Source organism: Triticum urartu, chromosome 2A (assembly GCF_056163025.1).
Source record: "Triticum urartu cultivar PI428250 chromosome 2A, HENAU_Tu73, whole genome shotgun sequence".
Classification (NCBI taxonomy): domain Eukaryota; kingdom Viridiplantae; phylum Streptophyta; class Magnoliopsida; order Poales; family Poaceae; genus Triticum; species Triticum urartu.
In genome coordinates, this window is record NC_141874.1 from 400284574 (window position 1) to 400309142 (window position 24569).

General features: G+C 45.4%; 2 protein-coding genes across 3 annotated transcripts; both read right to left on the minus strand.

The window, feature by feature from the left end:
* Positions 1-4169: 4169 nt before the first annotated feature.
* On the minus strand, positions 4170-9481 carry LOC125537485 (protein NRT1/ PTR FAMILY 4.5). The gene is made up of 5 exons (XM_048700802.2): positions 9204-9481; positions 8587-8804; positions 5527-5964; positions 5299-5420; positions 4170-5212 (listed from the first exon to the last, which is right to left on the minus strand). Exons 1-5 carry the CDS (start codon positions 9292-9294, stop codon positions 4342-4344), a joined length of 1740 nt encoding a protein of 579 aa, XP_048556759.1. The 5' UTR covers positions 9295-9481; the 3' UTR covers positions 4170-4341.
* Positions 9482-10320: 839 nt separating this feature from the next.
* LOC125537484 (putative F-box/FBD/LRR-repeat protein At4g03220) lies at positions 10321-23225 on the minus strand. 2 transcript variants are annotated; one of them, XM_087544006.1, is made up of 5 exons: positions 22118-23225; positions 21549-21713; positions 11093-11756; positions 10837-10885; positions 10321-10697 (listed from the first exon to the last, which is right to left on the minus strand). In XM_087544006.1, exons 1-3 carry the CDS (start codon positions 23090-23092, stop codon positions 11436-11438), a joined length of 1461 nt encoding a protein of 486 aa, XP_087400132.1. In that variant the 5' UTR covers positions 23093-23225; the 3' UTR covers positions 10321-10697; positions 10837-10885; positions 11093-11435. The 2 variants fall into 2 exon arrangements, with proteins under 2 accessions (XP_087400132.1, XP_087400131.1); XM_087544005.1 differs by having other exon boundaries at positions 10837-11756.
* Positions 23226-24569: the final 1344 nt, after the last annotated feature.

Genomic DNA, 24569 nt, shown 5'->3' on the forward strand with positions numbered 1-24569 from the left:
CCCCAACGTGCACGTACATGGCAACTGCCCTAACGTGCACGTAAGCAGATGGCAACTCTTCCTTTTTACATGGCAACTGCCCTAGCATGCTTGTGAGCACATGGCAACTCTCTCAACTGCCTAGTGTTAGTATGTGGCAACTCCTAAAGTTATGAAATCATGGCAACTACATTAGATCAGACCATACATGGCAACTGCAGTTGAGCAACCATGGCAACTGCAGTTGAGCAACCATGGCAACTGCAGTTGTCCGACATGGCAACCGTAATTCAGCGACATGGCAACTGCAGATAAACGAACATGGACGAGGGTCTGGACCATGGCAACTGCGGGCGCGCGGTGGGCGTCACGCGTCACGTGCGGGACCAGAAGGGTACGAGGCCTAACATACGGGCGTGTGGGCGTTATCAACTTCGCCCACACGCACGCGTGTGAGAGGGTTCAGGAGGGAAAAGAAGATGTGTGTGGGCATTAGTTGTTTTGCCCACACGTAGGTGTGTGGGCTGGTTGCTGTCCATGCCACACAAGGCGTGTGGCACAACTACCCGATACACCACACATGTGGCAGTTATCGGGACCCTAGTTTAAACAGTTTTGCTAAAGCACATCTATGTCATTGATCTTACGTCGAGATTCCTGTAGATATTTTTTTTTCTTTTTTCTTTTTCTCTTTATGTTTGATTCACTCATTTAGATGTGCAATAACTAGAGCATACGTAGATGTGCCCTAGACACACCCTAGTTTAAAATCACAAGATTCAGGTCAATTTTCGAGAATTCAACTCATATTTCCTTTGTCTCAAAATAAGTGTCTCAAGTTTAGTACAACTTTGTACTAAAGTTAATACAAAATTGAGACATTTATTTTAAAACAGAGAAAGTATTCAATAAAAACTTTTCCTAGGATCCAGGTGATTATTGCTCTATATTTTCAGTATTTTTGGTGTAGTCTTGGGGAGGGGGGGGGGGGGCCAAATTCTACAGGAATTATGGGGCCTAATTATTGACGACTATTCATTTCTAGGTCAGGGCTCATCTGCTCTCGGTAAACAGTAAATTTAAACAAAAAATAAAAAATAAAAAATGATTCTTTTTCTGCATACAAGATGTTCAAGCGCGTGATGTCCGTGCCAAATTTTAGCTTGTTCGGACATCCGAAGAGCTCATGGCAAAAAGAAAAAAAATCGGTCCAAACAGTGCGTGAACTGTAAACTTTTTCACAGACCCCAAATTTGTGTTTTTTGCTCGTGTTTTTTGCTGAGAGCTACTGAAATGTCCAAACTTCACGAAATTTGGCATGGACTTCACGCACATGAGTATCTCATCACAAAAAAATTCAGATTTTTTTGAATTGTTTTGCTATTTTAAGCAATTTTACTGTTTACTCAAGAGTCAAAACGCCACTTTTCATTATAGACACCTATTAAGAGTAACTATTTCCATGTTAAACGTTAATAAGGCAGTCTGGGTCTTTGGATCAACATACTTAGATGGAGAGTTTAGTGCTAAATGTATTTGGTGCTAAACATCAAAACCACGTGAGCACCGCAGGATTAGAGATATGTACAAGTAAGATTGATTTGGTTCTTCGCTCTTTGTGCTTTTACAATGATAGTAGATAGAATTCATGTATTTTATAAGGTAGTGAATGCACTTGTCTACATACCTACAATCAAACAAATCTTTCATCCCGTTTTATTTGAGATTCGAGAAAACTTCCATTCCATTTTATTTGGGATTAGAGTACAGCTAAACCTCTGTTAGTGGAGGGTTGCAGCAAAAACGCACCTCCTTTTCCTCGAGTATGTGCAAGGTATCAATTAATATAGCAATTGAGCAAATGTTCCAAGATCAAAGAATAAAATAGCTATCAACAACATATGAATTGAAGTGTAAAAACAATGCAATAAGTGTAAAAAAGAGCGCCATAAGGTGAGACGAGTCACATCTAGTTAACTTGTTTTCAGAACCTACATAACAAATTGTGACTCCGACTATTTTATTATATAGGAAAAAGCCTAATACATGTTAAAAATAGAGAAATATCCTGAAAATTCCCACAGAAATTAGAAACACCCAACATTTCTTTTTCTGGTCTCATCTTAATCGGATAAAAGATAGCCATTAGATTTATGTAACCGTGTCCTGCTGTCAGATGGACCTTACAATCACGCACATATATGACTTTAAGAATTCACGCACACAACATCGGTCACATATATGCCTTCAAAATGCATGTAACAACATTCATCCAATGGACCCTCCCAAAGTACCAAGTGTATCTCCATCTCAATTAGTACTTCCACAGTTCACAAATATAAGATGTTTTGGATATTTTAATATAAAGTACATGCGGACGTAAATGAGTGAACAAACACACTAAAATATATTTATATATACACTAAAAAAGTTAGGGGATCTATATTTGTGAACAGAGGGAGTACATACTAAACGTGAACAAGAACACCAAGATTCTCTCATACCAGCATACAATACAACTTAATATGTTTCAAAATTTTGTCACCAAGACAGAAACATGTGCTTGCAACAACCTTTTCCTAACCCTATCGCCACCAAGTCTCCTCCACGTCCTTGGTCCCGCTCCACTCTCCTGTTCGGCGATTCGTCGGCGCCAAAGGAATGGGGACTCATCCCTTTTAAAAAAAATCTTGTTTATACAACATGAGCTCATAACCATGTTAGAGTTTAAGGTGGTCTCAGATTCGTGTGCTCCAAGCGGATTGAACAATTCCCGCGAGGAATAAACATAAAAAATCCAAAAGAAATGTAATAAATAAATAAAGTTTTGGACAGTACGCTTAAGGTGTGACAAGTGGTAGCACCAGAGTGTTCCCGTCTTGTTCCTGTTTGTAAGAAAAGTAACCTGCTAGGTAGTCCCGACTGTCTACTAAAAGATTTGTCCGGTTCCGGTGAGGGAGAGGCGATGACGACAGCGCGTCTTCGGCTCGCTCCAGTGCTTGTAGTCGTCGCTAGATAATTCATGCAGCTGGTTATAATTTTTATTATTTATTGTGTTCTCCGTACTACCATGATTGATGAATAAATTGAAATTTCCTATCCATGCTCGTTGCGTGGAATAGTGCGTATAAAATACGGACCCAGTGAGCAACTTGGGCTGGCACATTTCAGTTGCTTTTTTTCCCGTTCACTAGTTTTTTGTGACGTTTTTCTCGTCCGTTCTGCTAGCTTTTGCACTGGTTTTCTATCTATTTTTTTTCTTTTTCTCATTCTTGTTGTAAAAGAAAATGTGTTGCTTTTCTACTGTTTTTTATTCTTTTTTGGCATTTAATTCTTCTTTCTTCTATTATTCATTTTATATTATATGAACACTTTTAAAATCCGTGATAATTTTTGAAAATTCATTATTTTTTAAATTCAAGCGTATTTTATAAATTCATGAACATTTTAAAAATCCATAATTTTTAAAATAAATTTTGAAACATTTGTTTAAAAATGACAAATGTTTATTCTAAATCTGTGTTTAAAACTACAATGAAGATTTTTTTAGATTCTTGAATATTATTTTAAGATTCACGAACTAGTTGTAACGAACATCCCAAAACAACCCATCATTGGAAAGTGTCATTCTGTTCCCAGGTGCATTATGCTAGATGAACAGTAAATTCTGAAAATTTGCAAGAAAAAATCAATTTTTTTGGAGATAAACATTGGTGAGTGTGAAGAATAGGCCTGGCGTGCTGGTGAAGTATTTTCCACTTGTGCCAAAAGGCCTGAATTATACGTGGCCTCTCTGCATTGCGCTACACAAAGGTAAGGGCCGTAAGGCCGTAAGGCATGCCTCATATAATCATTCCCCGGATCATGTCTTGGTTGGTAGTTTCTAGCAATGAGTTTTTCCTTCAAGTATTATCGAGTGCTCCCTAAGTATACTTTTTTGTGAACAGGCGACATTCGTGATACTTATATGGGTAAAGAAACAAACATGCACCCCAAAACGCTTCAAAAATTGCCTTCTTTGAGTACCAATTTTGTTCTCTTATGTCTGCTTTTTCTTTTACCTTGAGCACACCAAATGTTTCTTTTTTTCATATAATTTACACGGTAGTGAAACACTCAAAAAATTCATATACATCCCGGTGCATTCATTTTCGTGTGTCTGCTTTTTCTTTCACCTTGAGCACATCGAATGTTATTTCTTTCCGAAATTTTGCACTGTAGTTAAACGCTCAAAAAGAGTCATATAACATCCCGGCCCATCCACATTGGTCCAGTCAAAACACTGAGTGGTAGTTGGTAGTTGTACGTCACAATTGAAGTTGGCATTGTCTAGTTTGGTCGTGTATCATCATCTAGTCTAGTCTAGATCATCACATCACCAAAGGTGGCACCTTCCATTGGAACCTTGGTGTCCACATCCACAACCCTTTGCTCATTCCTATACACATACCTCCTGGCGAAGAAGGTGTAGACGAAGAGCGACACCAGCTCAAGCACAGCAAGCAGCCAGTAGAAGTTGTCGAGCTTGCCCATGTTCAAGTTGGTGCCGTCCAGCCAGCCTCCCGTCCCGTCGGCGCGCCTGGTGACCCGGTTGGCCACCTGGATGAGCAGGCTCCCCAGCCAAGCCGACACCCCGAGGATGCAGTAGAAGATGGAGCTGCCGACGGACTTCATCCCCGTGGACGCCTCGCTGTAGAAGAACTCGAGGAGCCCCACGAAGGAGGTGACGTCCACCACCCCGAGGAGGAAGAACTGCACCGTCAGCCAGAAGACGGACATGGGGATCCCGGTGGTGGCTTCCATGAGGCCGTTCTCCTCCGCGACCCTCTTCCTCTTGGCCTCCACCAGGGCGGCGACGCCGGTGGCCACGGTGGCCGAGAGGAACCCGATCCCGATGCGCTGCAGATGCGTGACGCCGCCCACGTATCCGGTGATCCTGCGCAGGAAGGGGACGATGAACCGGTCGTAGAGGACGAGGATCACCATCTGGAAGACGGTGGGGATGACGAAGAGCGTGGCCGGGGAGATGTGGACGCCGCCGAGCTTGGTGTCCATGGTGTTCCCCTGCTGCACGGTGAAGTTGAGGATGAGCGGCACCGGGATGTATCCGAGGACGGAGCTGAGGAAGATGGGCACCATCCGGAGGACGATCTTGGTCTCCTCCACCTGGGTCACGGTGCACAGCGACCATGGCCCTGTCTCTCCGGTCTCTACCACCGATTTCTCCAGGCACCTGTAGGAAGCTTTAGCTTCAGCCAAGTACGTATATTTCAGGGCTGTTCTTCAGATTTGGCAGGAGCTAGAGTACTTAGTACTTACCGAAAGCCATCTGTCCGCTGCAGCTCTTCAAGGACATTGTGATCATCTTGGTTCAGTTGCTTCAGTTCACTTGCGTTGTCAGGCAACTGAACATTTCTTTTCTTGAATGCCACCACAAGAACCTGTTTGATGCCAAGTGTTTGGTCGAATTGCCATTACTACTACTAGGAACGGATTGTAATCTTGAATGAATCTGAAAAAACAAACACGCGGCGGATAAATATATACCTGCAAGATTCTTGTGATGGCGCTTCCACCGGGCAGCTGGTTCCTGTAGAAAGGGAAGCCGGCCATCCATATGAGCATCCCCAGCAGCACGCAGAGAGCGCACAGGGTGAAGCCGATGTCCCATCCTCTCCTGTTCTCCACCCACACGACGAGCACCAGGCCGACGAAGCCGCCGGAGGACACGGCGAAGGTGTACCAGTTGAAGAAGCTCGTCTCCTGCCGCTGCTCCACGGGGTCGGCCGTGTCGAACTGGTCTCCTCCCAGCGCCGGCAGGCACGCGCGCGCCGCGCCGTCGCCGATGGGGATCAGGTAGAGGCCCAGGAGGAGCAGGCTCAGGTTGGAGCCACGGACCGTCTCGCAGGTCTGCGCGCCAGTGGGACTGCAGGGCGGCGGGTGCAGAGACGGGACGTGCGCTTGCACTGCTAGTAGGATGTAGCCCTGCAAATGCAAAGTGCTCTGAATGTGAGATTAGGCTTGCACAGCGACTAGATTAGTGGTACTCACAAATTGCAATGACCTGGTGGCATGTGTTTGGCGCGTCAAGAGACCAGAGCAATGTAGAGTTAAATGTGAATGATTATTTGGGATCATAAAATCCCATCACATTACTGTTTTATGGAATTCACATGCTTTTCTGCAACATCAAAAACTATTTTTAACACAATCACAAACTATTTAAATTAGTAACAAACACGTGAAGTTGCATAGGCTAGTGTATATGTGGCACGCAAATATCGCATTTGTTAAGACTTTTAGAGCTGAAGAGCAAAAAAGGTGAAGGCAGCATATGGCGACTCTCGTTAGGTGGTGCTCTTTGAGCCATAGATCTTGAGTTTTAGGGTGAAAATTTAGGTCCGACCTTCTTTCATTGAACTTGACAATAATGGTATTCCCTTGTTAAAACCATTGTTTGGAGTTTGCTCAGGCTTCTATTTAGGTTGAAACCCATAATCTATCATCAGCGCTTGGATCCGACGACAACGGTGCTCCTGCTTTGTTCCTTTTCTGGAAGCGCCATTGTCAGAGGATCTCTCCTGTTGCCTTATGGTTGTCAGCATTGTTGGCTGATGTTAATGTTATTTGAACATTTTTAATGGAAGAGGATTTGTGGCGCGTAGGTGTGGGAGCACACAGACTCCTGGCCGCCCGATTGTCTTGCGATTCAGAAATTGGTTTGATCTTTACATGTGCTTTAGTCATTAATTACCTTAGGTGGGGTCCATACATCCAACTTTTGACAGCTCCACCCGTCCCACTTTCCATTTTTTTCTTTGACTTTCAAATTTGAATCCATTATATTTTTTGAATCAAAAGTTTAATTTATGTTTGGTTTGCATATTCGTGTTCGTTGGGACGAGGGCTTTGGAACAAGACCATTTGTCAATACGTTTTGACAAGTTTAATAGCTCTAGCAAGTTTCAACAACTAAACTTGATAGGGACGAATGATAAGTTCACCAAGTTTCAAAACTAAAACTTAAACCCTAAGCCCAAGACCCTAAACCCTAAATCCGAAACCAAATGAAACTTGGTAAAAGTTGGTAAGAATCTAATGTTACGACTATTAGGTTTTAAATATTTGACACTTCTTAAAATTTAAAGTTCTCAAAATGTATTCAAGAATGGTCTTGTTCAAAAACAAATGTTGCAACAAACACACATATACAAATGAAACTCAATTTGGACTTTCGGTTCAAAATATATAATAGATTGTAATTTGTGGATCAAATGAAAATGCATGGGGGTGGGATGGGTGAAGCATGCATGCATGGAACCCCCAACCCCCCCACCCCCCCCCCCCCCCCCCACCCACACACACACACACACACACAAAAGAAGTAATTAAGGGGTTTATGTGCAAACAAGTTCGTCAAACTCAAAGCGGATGTTTGGTCGCATACATGTATGCTCCGCACCTGCGTGCTCCTGCGGATATCTGCATTTTTTATGCGAGACAAGAATTTCAATTTTGTATTTTTTTAACTTCTCTAACTTCCAAAAAATCAAATAACACAAGCGTTGACAATTTTTGGGACCACGATAATTAATTGCACAACTCCTATTTGACTTTTTTTTGAGACAATCCTATTTGACGCCTTCTGCGCCCCTTGCTGTGTTATATCCGCAAACCACAGCGCACACACCCTCCGCGGGCCCGGCCCATTTACCAATATTCTTTTTTGTTAACCTGCGCAAAAAGGGTGCTCACGATGTGAATCGAACTCCAATTGAAAAAAGAAAGTGTTGAAAGGGCGGCTGCCATGTCACACGAGAAGGCCCACTTTAGTGAGACGTTTTGCCAAACTGCCTTCTCCAGCGAGGGCTTCTAGAAAGCTGGTTGATATTTTGGTCAATAATGTTAAACATACAAAGAGTTACACGTAATTACACGTTGACTAGGACGTTTTCCATCTATTAACCAAACATAAACTCCTTCTCCCCTCTTTGATTTTCAGGGGAGGGGAGGGACCGCCTCCCCACCTATTGACCAATCAAATTAACCCTCTTTGTGAAACCGTGTAACTTGTTTGTATGTGTAGCATTACTCTATTTTGGTTCCCGCAAGAAAGAAAGCGGGTCATCCAACTCTCACGGTCCCACCAAGGCACCAACTACTCCCCCGTTGTGTCGACCCCATCTGTGCTGTGTATGCCACTTTGATCGTCTCGTCGCTCCTCCTTTTTCCGCTCCTGTTGACGCGCCGATGGCACCCATGCCACCTTTGTCTAGCGCTTCATGGAAAAATCCAGCACCTTTGCTAGCTACCTAGTCGTATTCGTACGTAGCATCACTCAAGGTGTACTATTATCAGGCTAAAACGTCGTTGACTAGATTCCTTAGTTGGGAAATACTACTACCGACTGTTACTGAATGAAATGCATAATGGAGCAATCATGCATGAGAGGCTTGATGTAGATAAATAAAAGAAAAGCTCATTCCACTTCCATGGATAAAAAGTAACAAAAGCAAAATCCATCTCCTAAAGACATGGAAGTATATATATAGTGATCTAAACCATGGAAGTACTAATACGTATTTGTTTACAGAGCGAGTAGTATACCAGAATCTCGATCGGGCCGAAGATGAGGACGGTGTAGAAGCGCTTGATGTAAGAGTCGGCGAGGAAGGCCGCCGGGATGGAGAACATCTGCAGCGCCGCGAAGAAGTTGCTGGCCGTCGTTGAGGCCTCCGCCACCCCCATGTGCATGGTGCCGCGAAGGTAGGTCACCAGGTTCATGATGTTGGCGATGTTGGCAGCGTTGCTCAGCAGCACCAGAGCTGCATGCATGCACAACAACAGATTAGAAAGAAAAAATGTGAAGCGTCGATTAACATCTCTAATCTTGGCCAAAAAGATTAAGCTTCCTACTACCGAGTATGGTTTGTGGAAACACGCGACCGATGGCAAAAGTGGGAGCGAGAGTGACCTGCTACTGCTAGCTAGTCAGCAGCATGGCAGGGGGCAAGAAACCTGCTTGCTTGCTAGCTAGAGGGAGAAAAATCCAAATGGATCGACTGTTTACACATATGATATACTAACTCCAGAAAAGAAGGTTATCATTGTTGACAAAAAATGGGATGGGCAAGACTACTGGAGCGAGCAAATCAAAGGAACTTAGGAAGACATGAACGATGCAGTATGTATGCAGGCGTTCTGTTCCAATTCCAATTTCATACCGTGAATGAAGATGGAAGCTCTCACTCCTCCATGCTTCTTGGGGTTAACCGGCCTTCCCCTCCAGTCGACGAGCCCTGATGAGCTGCCCATGCCCTCCCTCCCGCCCTCCTTCCCTCTCTAGCAGATCTGCACTGCTTGTAGGTTGCTGCTGCCGGTGGAATGGCTGCTGGGCCTCTCGACTTGTGTCAGTCTTTCTGATGATGGTAGCTAATAAAGGAGCGAGAGGCCTTGGTGGTGGCACTGTCCAAGTGAGCACCAAGGAACGGGATGAATGACACAGCGAAAGGAGGTCCCAATGGACAGTGAAACGCCACCAACCAGCTACAAATAACAGCTGCAGTGCTAGTGCGGTCAGCTCCCAATGCTTCACATCGTGCTGCGCCAGTGCTACCCTGACCCATTTCCATTGCTGGGAAGGATGGTTTTCTTTGTGGTGGGGCTCAAGGTGTTGCGTGCGCTTCCACGGGTTTTTCATCGACTTGTTCAAATTTTTAATAGAAAAATATTCTTTCTTCTACGTTTGAGACTTCAAAAGGAGACTAATATGTCTACCGCTGATACTCGGTGAAGAAACCACTGTCCTTCTTAACGCTCCTTTACCTATTCTCAGTCTAGGAACAAAATATTCTCACGTCATGTCAGAGGTGCCGTGCCGCCACCACCACCAATGGTGCAAGCCAAACAAATACTGCATCACTCCCTTGATGATACAACTAGACAATCTGGAATCATATGTTGTCTCTCCACAAGGAGACTTTTGACACGGTGACATCAACCACCATGTCCATATTCCTCCCAGTGAGCCCTGTTATTTCAGGAGCAAGTCACGCCACCCAGACTATATACATTTCACAATCAACAATATCAGCTGGTTTACCAATAAGATACTACCACTTTAGCTGTGGATTCATCGTCACGTGAATACTGTGTGTCCGTTTTGATTGATGAAGGACACTTTTATTAACACAAAATTTAATATGCTCCAATTGCGTACACACCATTGTCAACAATGGTTGGTGCTTCATTCAAAGTAATGTAGACCCCGTATGAAGCCAATTCGTCCAGCAGTAGATAACGGAGATGAACTTTTACATTGAAAATCATATCATTTCTACATAGTCTAAGCGCCCATAGTAAGGCAGATGCATCCACCCTTGTTAGCATATAAAACTTGTTAGGTATGTCATCAAACAATGACCATACAAATTGGCAACACTTGTTGACAGATACAAATTGAACATTATTTTAGATGACTGACTACATAGAATGCGCAAACTTGCACTGAAAGAAGAGTTGTTTAATTGTCTTGCCATGGGCACAAAAACAATGCTTCTTTTGCTTCCTTGCCAGTTGCAGCGAGCAAGATTGTCCTTTGTCAGCACAACTTCCTCGGCGAAGATACCACATAACGGTCTTTCTTTTACTGATATCTTCAGCTTCCATATTTATTTTACTACTGTCCACTGGAGTCTTCAAGTGTGAAACCACCGTACCTATTGAGTCGACGCCCATTTTTGTTAGATTTCAGCAAAACTCATCCACAGCCTTGACAACATCAACCCATCAATCATACATAATTAACCAAGGGTGACCTACCAACAAGAATAAAGGTATAAGCAGGAAGACTATTACCTCAGGCTAGGAGTCCTGTTCTGGCAACCTTGTTTGGAACACTTGCCCTCTGCAGTAGATCATAAGTGCACGTCACATGATAAATGCCACCAGCTTTCATTAGCAGTTAATGCTCTGGATATTAATCTCCCATCTAAACAGCTTATCGTAATTCACCCAACATGAAAGACCATTGGACATGTAGCTTCATGACATGAATCCATATATGAGACCAAGTTACTTAATTTCAGTCTCATAATTCATGAAAGAACCATACCTTTACACAAATTCCAGCAAAAGATATCAAAAGGGTGACCTTCCAGTCCCGGGTACCATTACAATAGCAGAAATTCATAGCAGAAATCACCATGAGACTACTAAATAGCAGAGCACCCCACTTAACAAATGCTCTCAGCATCGATAGAATAGAAGTCAGGGTAAGCTGCTGATATCCTAGCAAATTAATTAGCATCCATAGTTGCATACAGATTACAAAGATAAACACACATCCCAGAAAGACAATCCCAACAGCATTGACATTCTGGCAACATGAATTCGTCAGCATGCCAACATTAGGACCAAGCAAACCAGAAGCTTGTGAGAATTGGCAAATCAGTGTGTTAATCTTCAGGAACATACAGAACTTTCCCCACCAAACAGCGGTGCACATAAAATTCCATATATAGTTCCGATGTGGAGAAGCTTCGTAACATCTGGCACAACCCCTTGGCCTTGCTTTCCGTAATTGAGTGATGAAAAGATACTGTCATCTTTTTTAAGGCCGTTGCCCAACTGAATAACCGTTGCACAAAATTACATTCATGTTCAGTTCCTGATAGTTCACTAATTTCTACTTCTTGGAGGCGATCGAGCACAAGTTTCTCACTTTTCCAGTGTGTTGGCTGATCACAAATGCATCTCGATGGGCATGGAGTCTGCGCCTGAAGTGAGGAGCATATCAACTTCGTAAGATTAACCGATACGTTTCATGACGAAAAAGAGATGAAATTATAATTTATCAGACTGTCCGAGTACTTCGAGATGCATAAGCACATTTACAAATGAACAACACCAGGAAATAGTTTGAAGCCAGCATACTGCAGAAAATGTGTTTGTTCTGTGTTACTGTGTACAAAGAGAATCTGGTACGACAAACACTATTATAGAAGTTACACAAATTCTTAAGCATGATGATGTTCAGTTTGACCTTTGAACTTCATTGTCAATGAAATATCTTAGAAAAGCATATCGTAAGAAAATAAAATCATCTCCAAGTACTTGCTTTAAGGCTGGCTGTAATGGGAGTATCATAGTTACTATAATACATGCCAACTAAGCAATTTTGATGAGGTGGCATAGAATTAAATGAGGAAAGGGAGAATTGAGTATCATATTATGATACCATATCATAATAAATTCAATGTTGTCATGCATGACAAAAAATAAGACCACCTAAGATACTAGTCTATGATACTATGCACTATGGAGGTACTATCATACACTAGTATCATATGAATGATACTACTGTACGATACTCCCCACTACGACCAGCCTAAGTGTGTTATCAAGATTGAGCGTGCGACTGAGCCTGCCAGGCAATAAAGTGCAATATATCGTGGATGAGGATTTGTGGCTCTCGGGTGCCGCACACCCCTATATGAATATAGCATTAAAAAAATACCAGGAAATTTCAAAAAATTCTGAAATTTTGGGATATCAAACCTGGGTGCCCATTGTATACCCGTGTTCGGTTTCGTGGGGCAAGGGTACCCATGGTAATCTCGGTAAAAGAGTCAAAAAAATTCCTATGTATAGAAAAACTATTTGGATGGATCGTCCATCGGACCGTATTTCCTTCGCCACGGATACCATGGGCACCCATTCCAAACGAAATTGAACACGGGTGGACAATGGGCACCCAGGTTTGATATCCAAAAATTTCAGAATTTTTTGAAATTTCCTGAAAAAATCAGTACTATATTCATATAGGGGTGTGTGGCACCTGGGAGCTCCAATGCATTTCCCAATACATCGTCGCATACATTAGAAAATAGTACGCCGCTTTGCTAAACTTGAAGATGAAAGTATTAGCAATTACACGAGCCATATAATTTCCACAGTCCCAAAGAAAGATGGTGCTAACACCGCGGATGCTTTTCGCCCGATCTCTCTGCAAAACTGCCCAATCAAAGGCATCGCCAAGCTCCTCACCAATCGCCTCAAAACCTACATCCCACTACTCGTTCACGGTGACCAAACTGGATTTATATCTGGACGGTGTATTGCTGAGAATTTCATCTATCCTGCTGATTCTCTCAACTGTTGTCATAAACACAAAGCTGCTTCAATGGTCCTCAAGCTTGACTTCAGGAAGGCGTTCGACTCCATTTTGTGGCCTTCTCTGCTCAAAATTCTTCGCCATCGGGGCTTTCCAGATCGGTTTTGCTCTTGGATTGAGGATTTGCTCTCTTCCGGTAAAACTGCTGTCATTCTTAACGGGGTTCCTGGAAGCTGGATTCAGTGCAAAAACGGTCTCCGGCAAGGCGATCCCATCTCATCGTATCTGTTCATCATCGTTGCCGATGTTCTCCAACAGCTCATCCTGTCTGCTGCCTCTGATCAAACCAACGAGCTTCACCACCCGGTCTACAATGATCTTCCGCCCTCCATTCTGCAATATGCCGACGACACTCTTATCATTGCCCATGCCTCCACTGCTGCTGCCCGTAAACTCAAGCAGCTGCTCGACGATTTTGCCTTGGCAACTGGTCTCCGTATAAATTTTGCAAAGACTACTTTTGTCCCCATGAATGTTGACGACACAACCGCCTCCACAATTGCCCAGATCTTTGGCTGTGCGATCTCTAGCTTTCCCCAGACCTACCTCGGCCTACCCTTATCCCCCACTAAGCTTCCCCCCTCGGCCTTCCAGCCCCTCCTCTCCTCCTACCAATCTTTCCTCCCGGGCTGGTGCGCAAAATTGCTTAATCGTGCTGCAAGGCTTGTGCTCATTTCTTCTGTCTTAGACTCTCTCGCTACGTATTTCATGTCGGTTTTCAAAATCCCAAAGAAAACGCTAAAAGAGCTGGATGCCATTAGACGAGCCTTCTTTTGGGCTGCTGAGGAGACGTGCACGGGTTCCAAATGTTTGCTTGCTTGGAAAAACGTTTGTAAACCGAAAATTTTTGGTGGTCTAGGCATTAAGAACCTAGCTGTTCAGAATGACTGTCTCCTTATGAAGTTTGCTCACAAATACCTCACCTATGAAAACACCTCCCACCTACCTTGGATTGACTGGGTAGATAAGCAACACATATGCAGCCTCTCCCACTTGGCATCATGCCAAAACCCCACGTTCCTAACAAAAATTATCCAAGCTCAGCTACAAACACTTCTCCCGATCACCTTCGTCCTCACCAATAATGGTCAGAAGACTTTCTTCTGGCTTGACACCTGGTTACTGCCAACCTCTCTAGCCACTGCTTTCCCGAGCCTGTATTCCCACTCTACAAATTTCTTCATCCCAGTGGTACATATCATGTGAGACGGGTTACAGGCAAACCTCTCGAACAGGATAACCTCGGCCGCCTCGCACGAGCTAGATGCTCTTTGCTTGTTGTTGCAGGATGTACAGTTGACGGTTGGCCAGGAAGAACGGTTCTTGCTGCATGGGCAAAGCTACTCCTCCAAAGCCGCATATAAGATCCTGACGCATGAAGACTTGGAGGATGATCATGCTGATCTAATCTGGAGATCAAGAGCGCCGCACAAGCTTAAGCTGTTTGCATGGCTCCTGTTTCGTGGCAGACTAAACACTAGAGCAAATTTGTCCTACAAACACGTCTGATTCCGCCAACTGCCCGCGATGTGCTGCTCTCTCTGAAGATACTTCTCACCTGTTCATCGACTGCCCGCGAGCTGTGCAGATTTGGGCACAACTAGGCCTCCCTACGACGCCCAGGTTCCAGGACCTCTGGCTGGTTCAGCCCCCGCATGAGCTTGATTGCAGGGTGTGGCCGGAAGTGCTCCTGGTAGTGCTATGGAGAATTTGGGACCCCCGCAATGCTGCTGTCTTCCGTTCTGAAGATCACTCTTCTCGTTTTACCGCTCAGAACATTGTAACTAACTTTGAGCTTTTTTTGCATCGCCTGAGAGATCCTGCTGACAAGGTAGCTGCCAGGTCTTGGCTTAGCTATCTTACCACACGGCTTGCCGTGCGTCTGTAATCTGTAACCTGTCACTGCTGGGCCCCTTTTGGCCGATTGAGAAATATATATAGGTGTCCCCCCGGTGATTTGTTGGATTATGGATGGGCTTAGGCCCATATAAGACACTAATCCCTGGTTAATCTTGAGGCCCATGAATGAGATGGCAGGTGGTGGGAAGTTTAGTCCCACCTTGCTAGTTGAGGAGAGTTGAGACCCTTTTATAAGGGCTGCTCTACCACTTGCCATTGGGAGCTTGGGAAGAGGAGTGGTACACGCGCGCTCCTCCTCCTCCGCCGCCCGCCTCGCCACGCCTCGTCACGACGCGCGCGCGCCGCTGGTTGCGGGAATGAGCCGAAGCTTATTTTTGCCGCTCATGAATGAATTAATTAATCAGGGAATGAGAACGGCAATAAGGTTTTTGGGGAGCGTCTCGACGCGACTGCTCCCGATCCGTCCCCAACTCCGTTCGCCTCTGCTTCCACTACTTCCTCTGCATCGACACCATGGCCGACGACACCGCTGCTAAGAAGAAGGCCACGGACGACGCCGAGGCTGCTGCTGCCGCCGCCGCGTTGGCCTGGCCAACCGGAGGGTATGATCTGTTCATCCCTCGTTTACTCGTACTTATGCTAGCCGTATATGTGCTGCTCATAGAAGGTTCGATTCTATGTTCTGTACGTGCTAGTATGCTTAGGTATCGCTATGAGATGCATACCTTTTATGCCATGCTAACTCGTGGATAAGTCTAATCAGAAAAGTGCTAATATTTCCAACAATCCAAAAACCTTATTCTAGGCACTTTTCGATTCAAGGCTTTGATGCTACTCTGAAACCGGAAAAGTTTACCAGGACGCATTTTAAGCGTTGGCAGGCTAGGACCACCTTGTGGCTCACAGCGATGAACGTGTTCTGGGTTGGTGGTGTGTCCCTCACAGAAACGATTGCTCCCGAACAGGAGAAGGCGTTTAGGGAGGCAACCACAATCTTTCTAGGAGCAGTTCTGAGTGTGATTGGAGACAAGTTGGTTGACGCCTATATTCATATGGGCGTTGCCAAAAACTTGTGGGATGCGCTCGAAGTCAAATTCGGCGCAACTGATGCTGGCAGTGAGCTGTATGCCATGGAGCAGTTCCATGGTTGCAGGATGGTTGATAACCGTTCTGTATTGGACCAGGCTCATGAGATACAGTGCATTGCTAAAGAGCTGGAGCTCCTGAAGTGTGAGTTACCGAACAAGTTTGTCGCGGGTTGCATTATTGCAAAACTCCCTCCTAGTTGGAGGAACTTTGCTACTTCCCTCAAGCACTTGAGACGTGAATTCTCTGTTGAGGATGTCATTGGTCATCTCAGTGTTGAGCAGAACTCGAGAGCAAAGGACTCACACGTGAAAGGGGCAGAGGGTTCTTCTAGCGCCAATGTGGTGCAGAAGAACTTCCACAAGTTCAAGGGAAAGAACTCTGTCCAGCAGAATACTACCTTTAAGAAGAAGGGTAAGAAGAAAGACAAAAGGAGAGATGGCTGCTTTACTTGTGGTTCAGATGAACATTGGGCAAACAAGTGCCCAAACAAGTACAAGAAGCCAGCACAGGACTCCAAGTCTGTGAATGTCACTCTGAGCAACAATGATGCAGCATCTGGGTATGGTAATCTGTTTACCATACTTTCAGTCTGTCAGTCCACCGATTGGTGGATTGACACTGGGGCCAATATTCATGTGTGTGTTGATGTGTCTTTGTTTTCTTCCTACCAGGTCGCACAAGATTGTTCCGTCCTAATGGGGAATGGCTCGCATGCTTCTGTTCATGGTGTTGGCACGATAGATCTGAAGTTTACTTCGGGAAAGATCGTGCAACTGAAGAACGTGCAGCATGTCCCCGCCATAAAGAAGAATCTCGTTAGTGGCTCCCTTCTATGTAAACAAGGGTTTAAGTTAGTATTTGAGTCTAACAAAGTAGTCGTATCTCGATATGGACTATTTGTTGAAAAAGGATATGATTGTGGTGGCTTGTTCCGCCTTTCCCTGGAGGATTTCTGTAATAAAGTCGTGAACCAAATTCATTCTAATGTGAACGAATCTGAGGTTTGGCAGTCACGTCTTTGTCACATAAATTTCGGTTGTATGACGCGACTAGCTAAGATGGATTTAATCCCGAGTTTCACTTTAGCCAAAGGCTCTAAGTGCCATGCGTGTGTGCAAGCTAAGCAACCTCGTAAGACTCACAAGCCTGCGAAGGAGAGACACCTGGCACCTCTAGAGCTCATACATTCAGATCTCTGTGAGATGAATGGTGTGTTGACTAAAGGTGGAAAGAAATACTTCATGACTCTGATTGATGATTCCACTAGATTCTGCTATGTATACTTGTTAAATACTAAGGATGAGGCTCTACACTACTTTAAAGTCTATAAGGCTGAAGTTGAGAACCAACTTGAGAAGAAAATAAAACAAGTCCGGTCTGATCGTGGTGGAGAGTACTTTTCTAATGAGTTTGATTTATTCTGTGCGAAACATGGTATTATTCATGAGAGGACGCCTCCCTACTCACCCCAGTCAAACGGGGTTGCCAAACGGAAAAACCGTACTCTAACTGATTTGGTTAACGCCATGTTAGATACATCGGGTTTATCCAAGGCATGGTGGGGGGAGGCTTTATTGACATCTTGTCATGTCCTGAATAAAGTTCCCACAAAGGATAATGAGACTACTTCCTATGAGCAATGGGAAAAGAAAAGAACTACACTCTCTTACTTGCGCACTTGGGGCTGTTTGGCTAAAGTCAATGTGCCAATAATCAAAAAGCGCAAATTGGGACCAAAGACCGTGGACTGTGTTTTTCTTGGCTATGCCGAGCATAGCGTTGGCTATAGATTTCTAGTGGTGAAATCTGAGGTACCTGACCAGAAGGTCGGTACAATTATAGAGTCTAGGGATGCTACATTCTTTGAGGATATTTTCCCCATGAGAGATATGCAAAGCAATTCTAGACTGGAATCTGATGAGACTCCTGAACCTGCTATTCCGATGGAATATTATGAACATAAAAGTGATAAGAGTTCCACGGAGGATGACGAGGAAGCTCCTGTTAGGAGCAAGAGACAGAGGACTGCAAAGTCCTTTGATGATGATTTCCTCGTGTACCTCGTGGATGATGATACTCCCAGCTCCATTTCAGAAGCTTATGCATCTCCGGATGCTGACTACTGGAAGGATGCGGTCCGTAGTGAGATGGATTCCATCTTGGCTAACGGAACATGGGAGATCACTGATCGTCCTTATGGTTGTCGACCATTAGGATGTAAGTGGGTGTTCAAAAGGAAGCTTAGGCCCGATGGTACTGTTGAGAAGTACAAGGCTAGGCTTGTGGCCAAGGGTTATACCCAGAAAGAAGAAGAGGATTTCTTTGACACTTATTCACCTGTGGCTAGACTGACAACCATTCGAGTGTTACTCGCTTCGGCTGCCTCGAATGGTCTTCTCGTTTATCAGATGGACGTTAAGACGGCTTTCCTTAACGGAGAGCTAGACGAGGAAATTTACATGCAACAGCCGGTTGGCTTTGTAGTAAATGGTCAGGAAAGGAAGATGTGTAAGCTAGTGAAATCTCTGTATGGCCTGAAACAAGCGCCTAAGCAATGGCATGAGAAGTTCAACACTACTCTGACATCTGCTGGCTTTGTTGTGAACAAAGCTGACAAATGTGTATACTATCGCTATGGTGGGGGTGAAGGAGTTATACTGTGTCTGTATGTCGATGACATACTGATATTTGGGACCCACCTCAAGGTCATTGAGGAGGTCAAGTCTTTTCTATCTCACAACTTTGAGATGAAGGACCTGGGTGTGGCTGATGTTATCCTGAACATCAAGCTACGGAGAAATTCTGAGGGTGGAATTACACTTTTGCAATCCCACTATGTTGATAAGATTTTGAGTCGTTTTGGATATTCGGACTGCAAACCTTCTGCAACACCATATGATTCTAGCGTGCGGATTCGAAAGTTCGAAGGCACGGCTATAGATCAATTGAGATATTCTCAAGTGGTTGGTTCACTGATGTGCCTAGCATGTGCTACTCGTCCTGACATTTCATTTGTTGTGTGCAAACTGAGCCGGTTTGTTTTCAATCCGGGAGATGTGCATTGGCATGTTGTTGAGCGAGTGATGCGTTATTTGCAAGGTACTGCGAACTATGGAATTCACTATTCTGGGTACCCGACGGTACTTGAGGGGTATAGTGATTCGAATTGGATATGTGATGCTGATGAGATGAAAGCCACAAGTGGACATGTCTTCACACTTAGTGGTGGTGCTGTTTCCTGGAAGTCTTGCAAGCAGACGATCTTACCCAGATCGACTATGGAAGCAGAACTCACAGCATTAGACACATCATGCGTCGAAGTAGAATGGCTTCGAGAGCTTTTGATGGATTTGTCGGTGGTTGATAAACCAGTGCCGGCTGTCCTTATGAACTGTGACAATCAAACAGTGATTGCCAAGGCTAAGAGTTCAAAGAACAACATGAAATCCACAAAGCACATAAGAAGGAAATTGAAATCTGTCAGAAAATCAAGAAACTCCGGAGTAATAGCATTGGATTATATACAGACGGCTAAGAATCTGGCAGACCCTTTTACGAAAGGGCTATCACGGATTGTGATAGAAAATGCATCGAGGGAGAGGGTATGAGACCCACGTAAGTTGCCATGGGGGTAACCCAACCTATGTGATCGGAGATCCCGTGAATTAGGACCTGGGAAAACAATCCAGCGGTCAACTGAGGAGAGTATCCTTAATTAATCCACTCCGTTGGAGATGCACAATACTCTCAATTCTGTAAGGCAGACTGACTTTTGTCTTAATGTGTTCCAAAGCTTGTGTAAGCAAGATGCTAACCTACAAAGCATTCTTTGAAGGAACACACCTATGTGAGCCTGTCTGCTGGTCATAGTCTATGAGATTGGGTTATCTCTATTAAGCTCATGAGAAGGTACGGAGTACGACTAATAAGCTCCACCCGTGGGGTTTAGCCTTCGGCAGCCATGTATCAGCTGACAATAGGCGAAACTTCTGCATGCCAAACTAACAATTTAAGGCATAGTCCATTGTTTAGTTGTGAAGAAGTCTAATCCTGTTGCTCTAGGTGGAAGTTCAACTTAACAGTCTTCACTGAAAATTCTGGTATATCAAACATTGTTTGGAACAGTTGACAAACTTATGTGCCTCGAGATCTGGTGGGGGATTGTTGGATTATGGATGGGCTTAGGCCCATATAAGACACTAATCCCTGGTTAATCTTGAGGCCCATGTATGAGATGGCAGGTGGTGGGAAGTTTAGTCCCACCTTGCTAGTTGAGGAGAGTTGAGACCCCTATAAGGGCTGCTCTACTACTTGCCATTGGGAGCTTGGGAAGAGGAGTGGTAAAAGCGCGCTCCTCCTCCGCCGCCGCCCGCCTCACCACGCCTCGCCTCGTCACGACGCGCGCGGACGCGCCGCGGGTTGCGGGAATGAGCTGAGCCGAAGCTTATTTTTGCCGCTCAGGAATGAATTAATTAATCAGGGATTAATTAACGAGTCGCTAACATGTGGGCCACTGTCCAAGACGTTGGACTGTGGGCTCCCTTGCCGGGGGTGCGACCCTTGCCGGGACCCGCGTATTCGTCGACTCCCTTGCCGGGAACAACGACTCCCTTGTCGGGAGTGGGCCGACTCGGTCGTGGGCCTCGGCAAGGCCCACGACTTTCTTCCTTACGGACTATATAAGAAGGCTCTGGCCAGTGAAGTAACCCAGCTCGGTTCACTCACACCTCTCGCGTGACCTAACCGTCATCTACTGTTCCTCACTCTGTGCTGCCTTCGGCGATCCCATCCCGACGACCGCGTGCACGGCTGGTCGGGAGAGCAGGTGCCTTCAGAATCCTGTCGTTCGAGATCCTGCCCGGGAGAACGACAATAAGATTTTTGGGGAGCGTCTCGACACGACTGCTCCCGATCCGTCCCCAGCTCCGTTCGCCTTTGCTTCCACTACTTCCTCTGCATCGACACCATGGCCGACGACGCCGCCGCTAAGAAGAAGGCCACGGACGACGCCGAGGCTGCTGCTGCCGCCGCCGCGTTGGCCTGGCCAACCGGAGGGTATGATCTGTTCATCCCTCGTTTACTCGTACTTATGCTAGCCGTATATGTGCTGCTCATAGAAGGTTCGATTCTATGTTCTATACGTGCTAGTATGCTTAGGTATCGCTATGAGATGCATACCTTTTATGCCATGCTTACTGTTAACTCGTGGATAAGTCTAATCGGAAAAGTGCTAATATTTCCAACATGATTCCTCAAAAAAAAAAATCCACAGTTAAAGTCTGGAGACAAGGTATTAGTATCAAACCAACACCTAGAGTAGGCCAACTGGCAATCGAGTCTAGGTATGCCCGAAAGTGCAAATGCATATTGTTTTATGTGACTAACCTGATAACTCGAGTATTATACATGTTTTAAAAAGTTATAAAGAAATTAAGGATAGTTTTACCTCAAAGTAGTTAAGTGCCAACTTTCTTACACCAGTACACAGTCCGAGAATGTGGAATGAGCTGGCACCAAAGCAATGTCCGTTTGACATCACAGTCAGGGACAAGCATGTGACGTCAGGGAGCCTTGTCATGTCATGCATCAAGTATCGATAGTTACCTATATCCTGCAGGTTCAGATGACGTCACAAAAAAGGATTATATGTAATGTCCGGGAGCCTTGGCATGTCATCCATCAAGGTTTGTATGTAAATCACAAAGGAGAGTAATGTATCACAGTTGAAAAGTTCATTATCCTCTTGGATAACGAATATTCTAGCCAGAAAAAAACAATACAATATAAGAGATGAACATCAGCCGCGCTCAGGCTCAACACATGTCTATTACAGAGATTTGAGCAAATAGAAGCATAGAACAAGCGAGAAATTTGTATGGCTATTTTAGAATGTGATATTGTCCCATTGACACATTCCTTCAGTTAAACTACATGTTTGTCTCATTATCTATTGGCTTATCTGCTTGACACAAACTTGCGATGACGACATAACTTCACATATAAGATTGAACTCACCGGATTATAGAGCAGTAGGAGGGTTAGACTGTGCATGACCTTGAAGTCCCGCAAGATCCTCAGGCAATCGCGATTGGGTGTAAAATCAAGTGGTCCATATACGAGAAAAATGCCAACGTGCAGACATTGTAGATGTGCCATCTCGCCAAGTTGGACAGAGCATGGATCATAGGCATCATTCCAGTGGAGCGACACCAGCTCAGGAGCTGAGATGCTAGCAATAGGTTGATTCGGAGCAAAGCAAAGGATCACACTTAGCTCTTTGAGCTTCGGCGCCACGACAGTGAGCTGCTGCAGGCCATCTAGATCCTTGAGCTTCAATTGCAGGAGAGACTCTGAGCGGATGGTGAATTTGTCGATGCCTCGGGCATCGTTGATGGTGAGCCTTTGCAAGCATGGGGACCACGCCGAGGATACAACGTCACCGAGCAAGCACGGACCCTGTACCTGGAAGCTATTCAGGCCAAGATCGGTGAGCCGAGAGGATATGGCGGAGGCTGGCACTGCAATGCCAAGAAACCCTAAGTGGAGCGTGATCGAGGTGGCGTTCTCGAAGCATGGCAGTTCAAAGGCGCCTCTGTCCCCGGCCTCGTCGTCCGGCGACACGGTGTTGATGAAGAATAGATCGCCGGAGAGGCGGCGGGCGGCGATGGGGAGCCACGCGGCCATGAAGTCGGCAGAGGCGTCCGTGGCGAGGATGCGGAGAGAGCGGAGGGCCGGCGCTTGATGGGCGGCGAGGACGGCGGGTACGCTGTATGGGTTGATGTCGGGGAGAAAGTCCAGGCCCGGGAGGAGGGCCCAGAGGCGGCGCCAGCGGCTGGAGAGGACGCTGGTCCGAGCGGCGACGGCGGTGTTGCGGAGCTTGAGAAGGATGTGAATGAGAACGTCGTCGGATAGCGCGCTGAGGAGGTCCTCGCTGCCGCTGGCGGAGAGCTTGGCTCGCTTGGCGGCGGTCTCGCCGTCACTATGCTCCATGGCGGAGGGATTTCGCGCGCCTCACATCGGGTTCACGCTCACTAGTTGGGGATGGGGATGGGAAAGAGCCGGCGGCGGGGGATGGGGATGGGTCGGCGTCGAGTTGCGGGAGAAGGGCGGCGCCGTTGCCACTGCGGCCGAGGGACGGACGTCAAGCGAACGCCCAGGCCCAGGAAGCTCAGTTGGAACAATTTCAGCCCAGCAACTCATCGTTAAGTTTTTCTTTTTCATTTTGGGTTTTTATCATTTTGTGTCCCATTACTCAATTTTGCCATCAGGAATGCTCAAAAATGGCATCACTTCGTTAGAAACATGCTCAAAAATGCTACTGAACACCATTATTGTAATCTCAAATCTCTTTTGCCATGTTATAATGACATAAATACCTATGAACCAACATGCGAGCTCTTCCTCTATCTCACTACAATAAAATATGCGGCCCACTTGTTCCAACAGCGTTTTTTCTATAAAATTATTCGCTTGATTACTCCTGACAAGTGGGGCGACACTTATCATTGTGAGATAAACAGAACTGACATATGGGTCTAGACTTATTTTTGTCATATAACATGGTCAACGGGTTTGACGTGAAAATAACAATGTCTACCCGCAAAAAAAACAACGTCTAATGGCATTTTTGAGCAAACATTTAACGGAATGATGGCATTTTTGAGATATCTAATGGTATTTTTGAGCAAGCATCTCACGAATCGATGACATTTTTGAGTAGTTGTAACTTCTAATAGCAAAAGTGAGTAATGGGATACAACTAGTGGCATAAATGATAAAAACCCTTTCATTTTGGTCAGTCAGCATTTAAAATACAACGTTCAAAACAGCGTGTTTAAATCGTTTGAATCACTGTGATGGTAAAAACCCGTTATCATCATGTTCTCTGCGATAACAACTTCAAAGAATGATCATAATTGTGTACGCTAGGCTACCCAAGCCTTTGGGATTTGGCGAAATCATCCGCCTAGCTAGCCGTACGATGCACGTATGATGGCCCTTCGATGGCAGCAAACGGAGCTGTCATTTTCTTTCTATGTTCTTCCATCCTGCACCCCATGGCGTTTGCACACAAAAAAAGGTTCAGCACAGCAGCTTCCATGGCAGCACGACGTGTCGCGCGAAGCACCGACGGCGCCCGGTGGCGCTCCCTTGCAGCCTCGACGAAGCTTCAACGACCCCCACGGTGCTTCACTTCAGATCCGGCGCGCTTCATTGCAGCACCGCCAGAGCTCCATTGCAGCACTTGGTCGGCCTCGACGGAGCTTCATCGCACCATCGACGACCTTCCTACAAAGCTCCAACGACAGCGACGGGTGCTACGACGCGGCTAGGCGACCATGGCAGAAGTTGCGATGCAACGGATGGTGACGCCGGCGGAAGCTAAGATGCAGCATCGGTGGCCATGACGGATGTTGCAATGTTTCATGCTATTATATTATCAATCTTGAATGCTTTATAAGCTTTA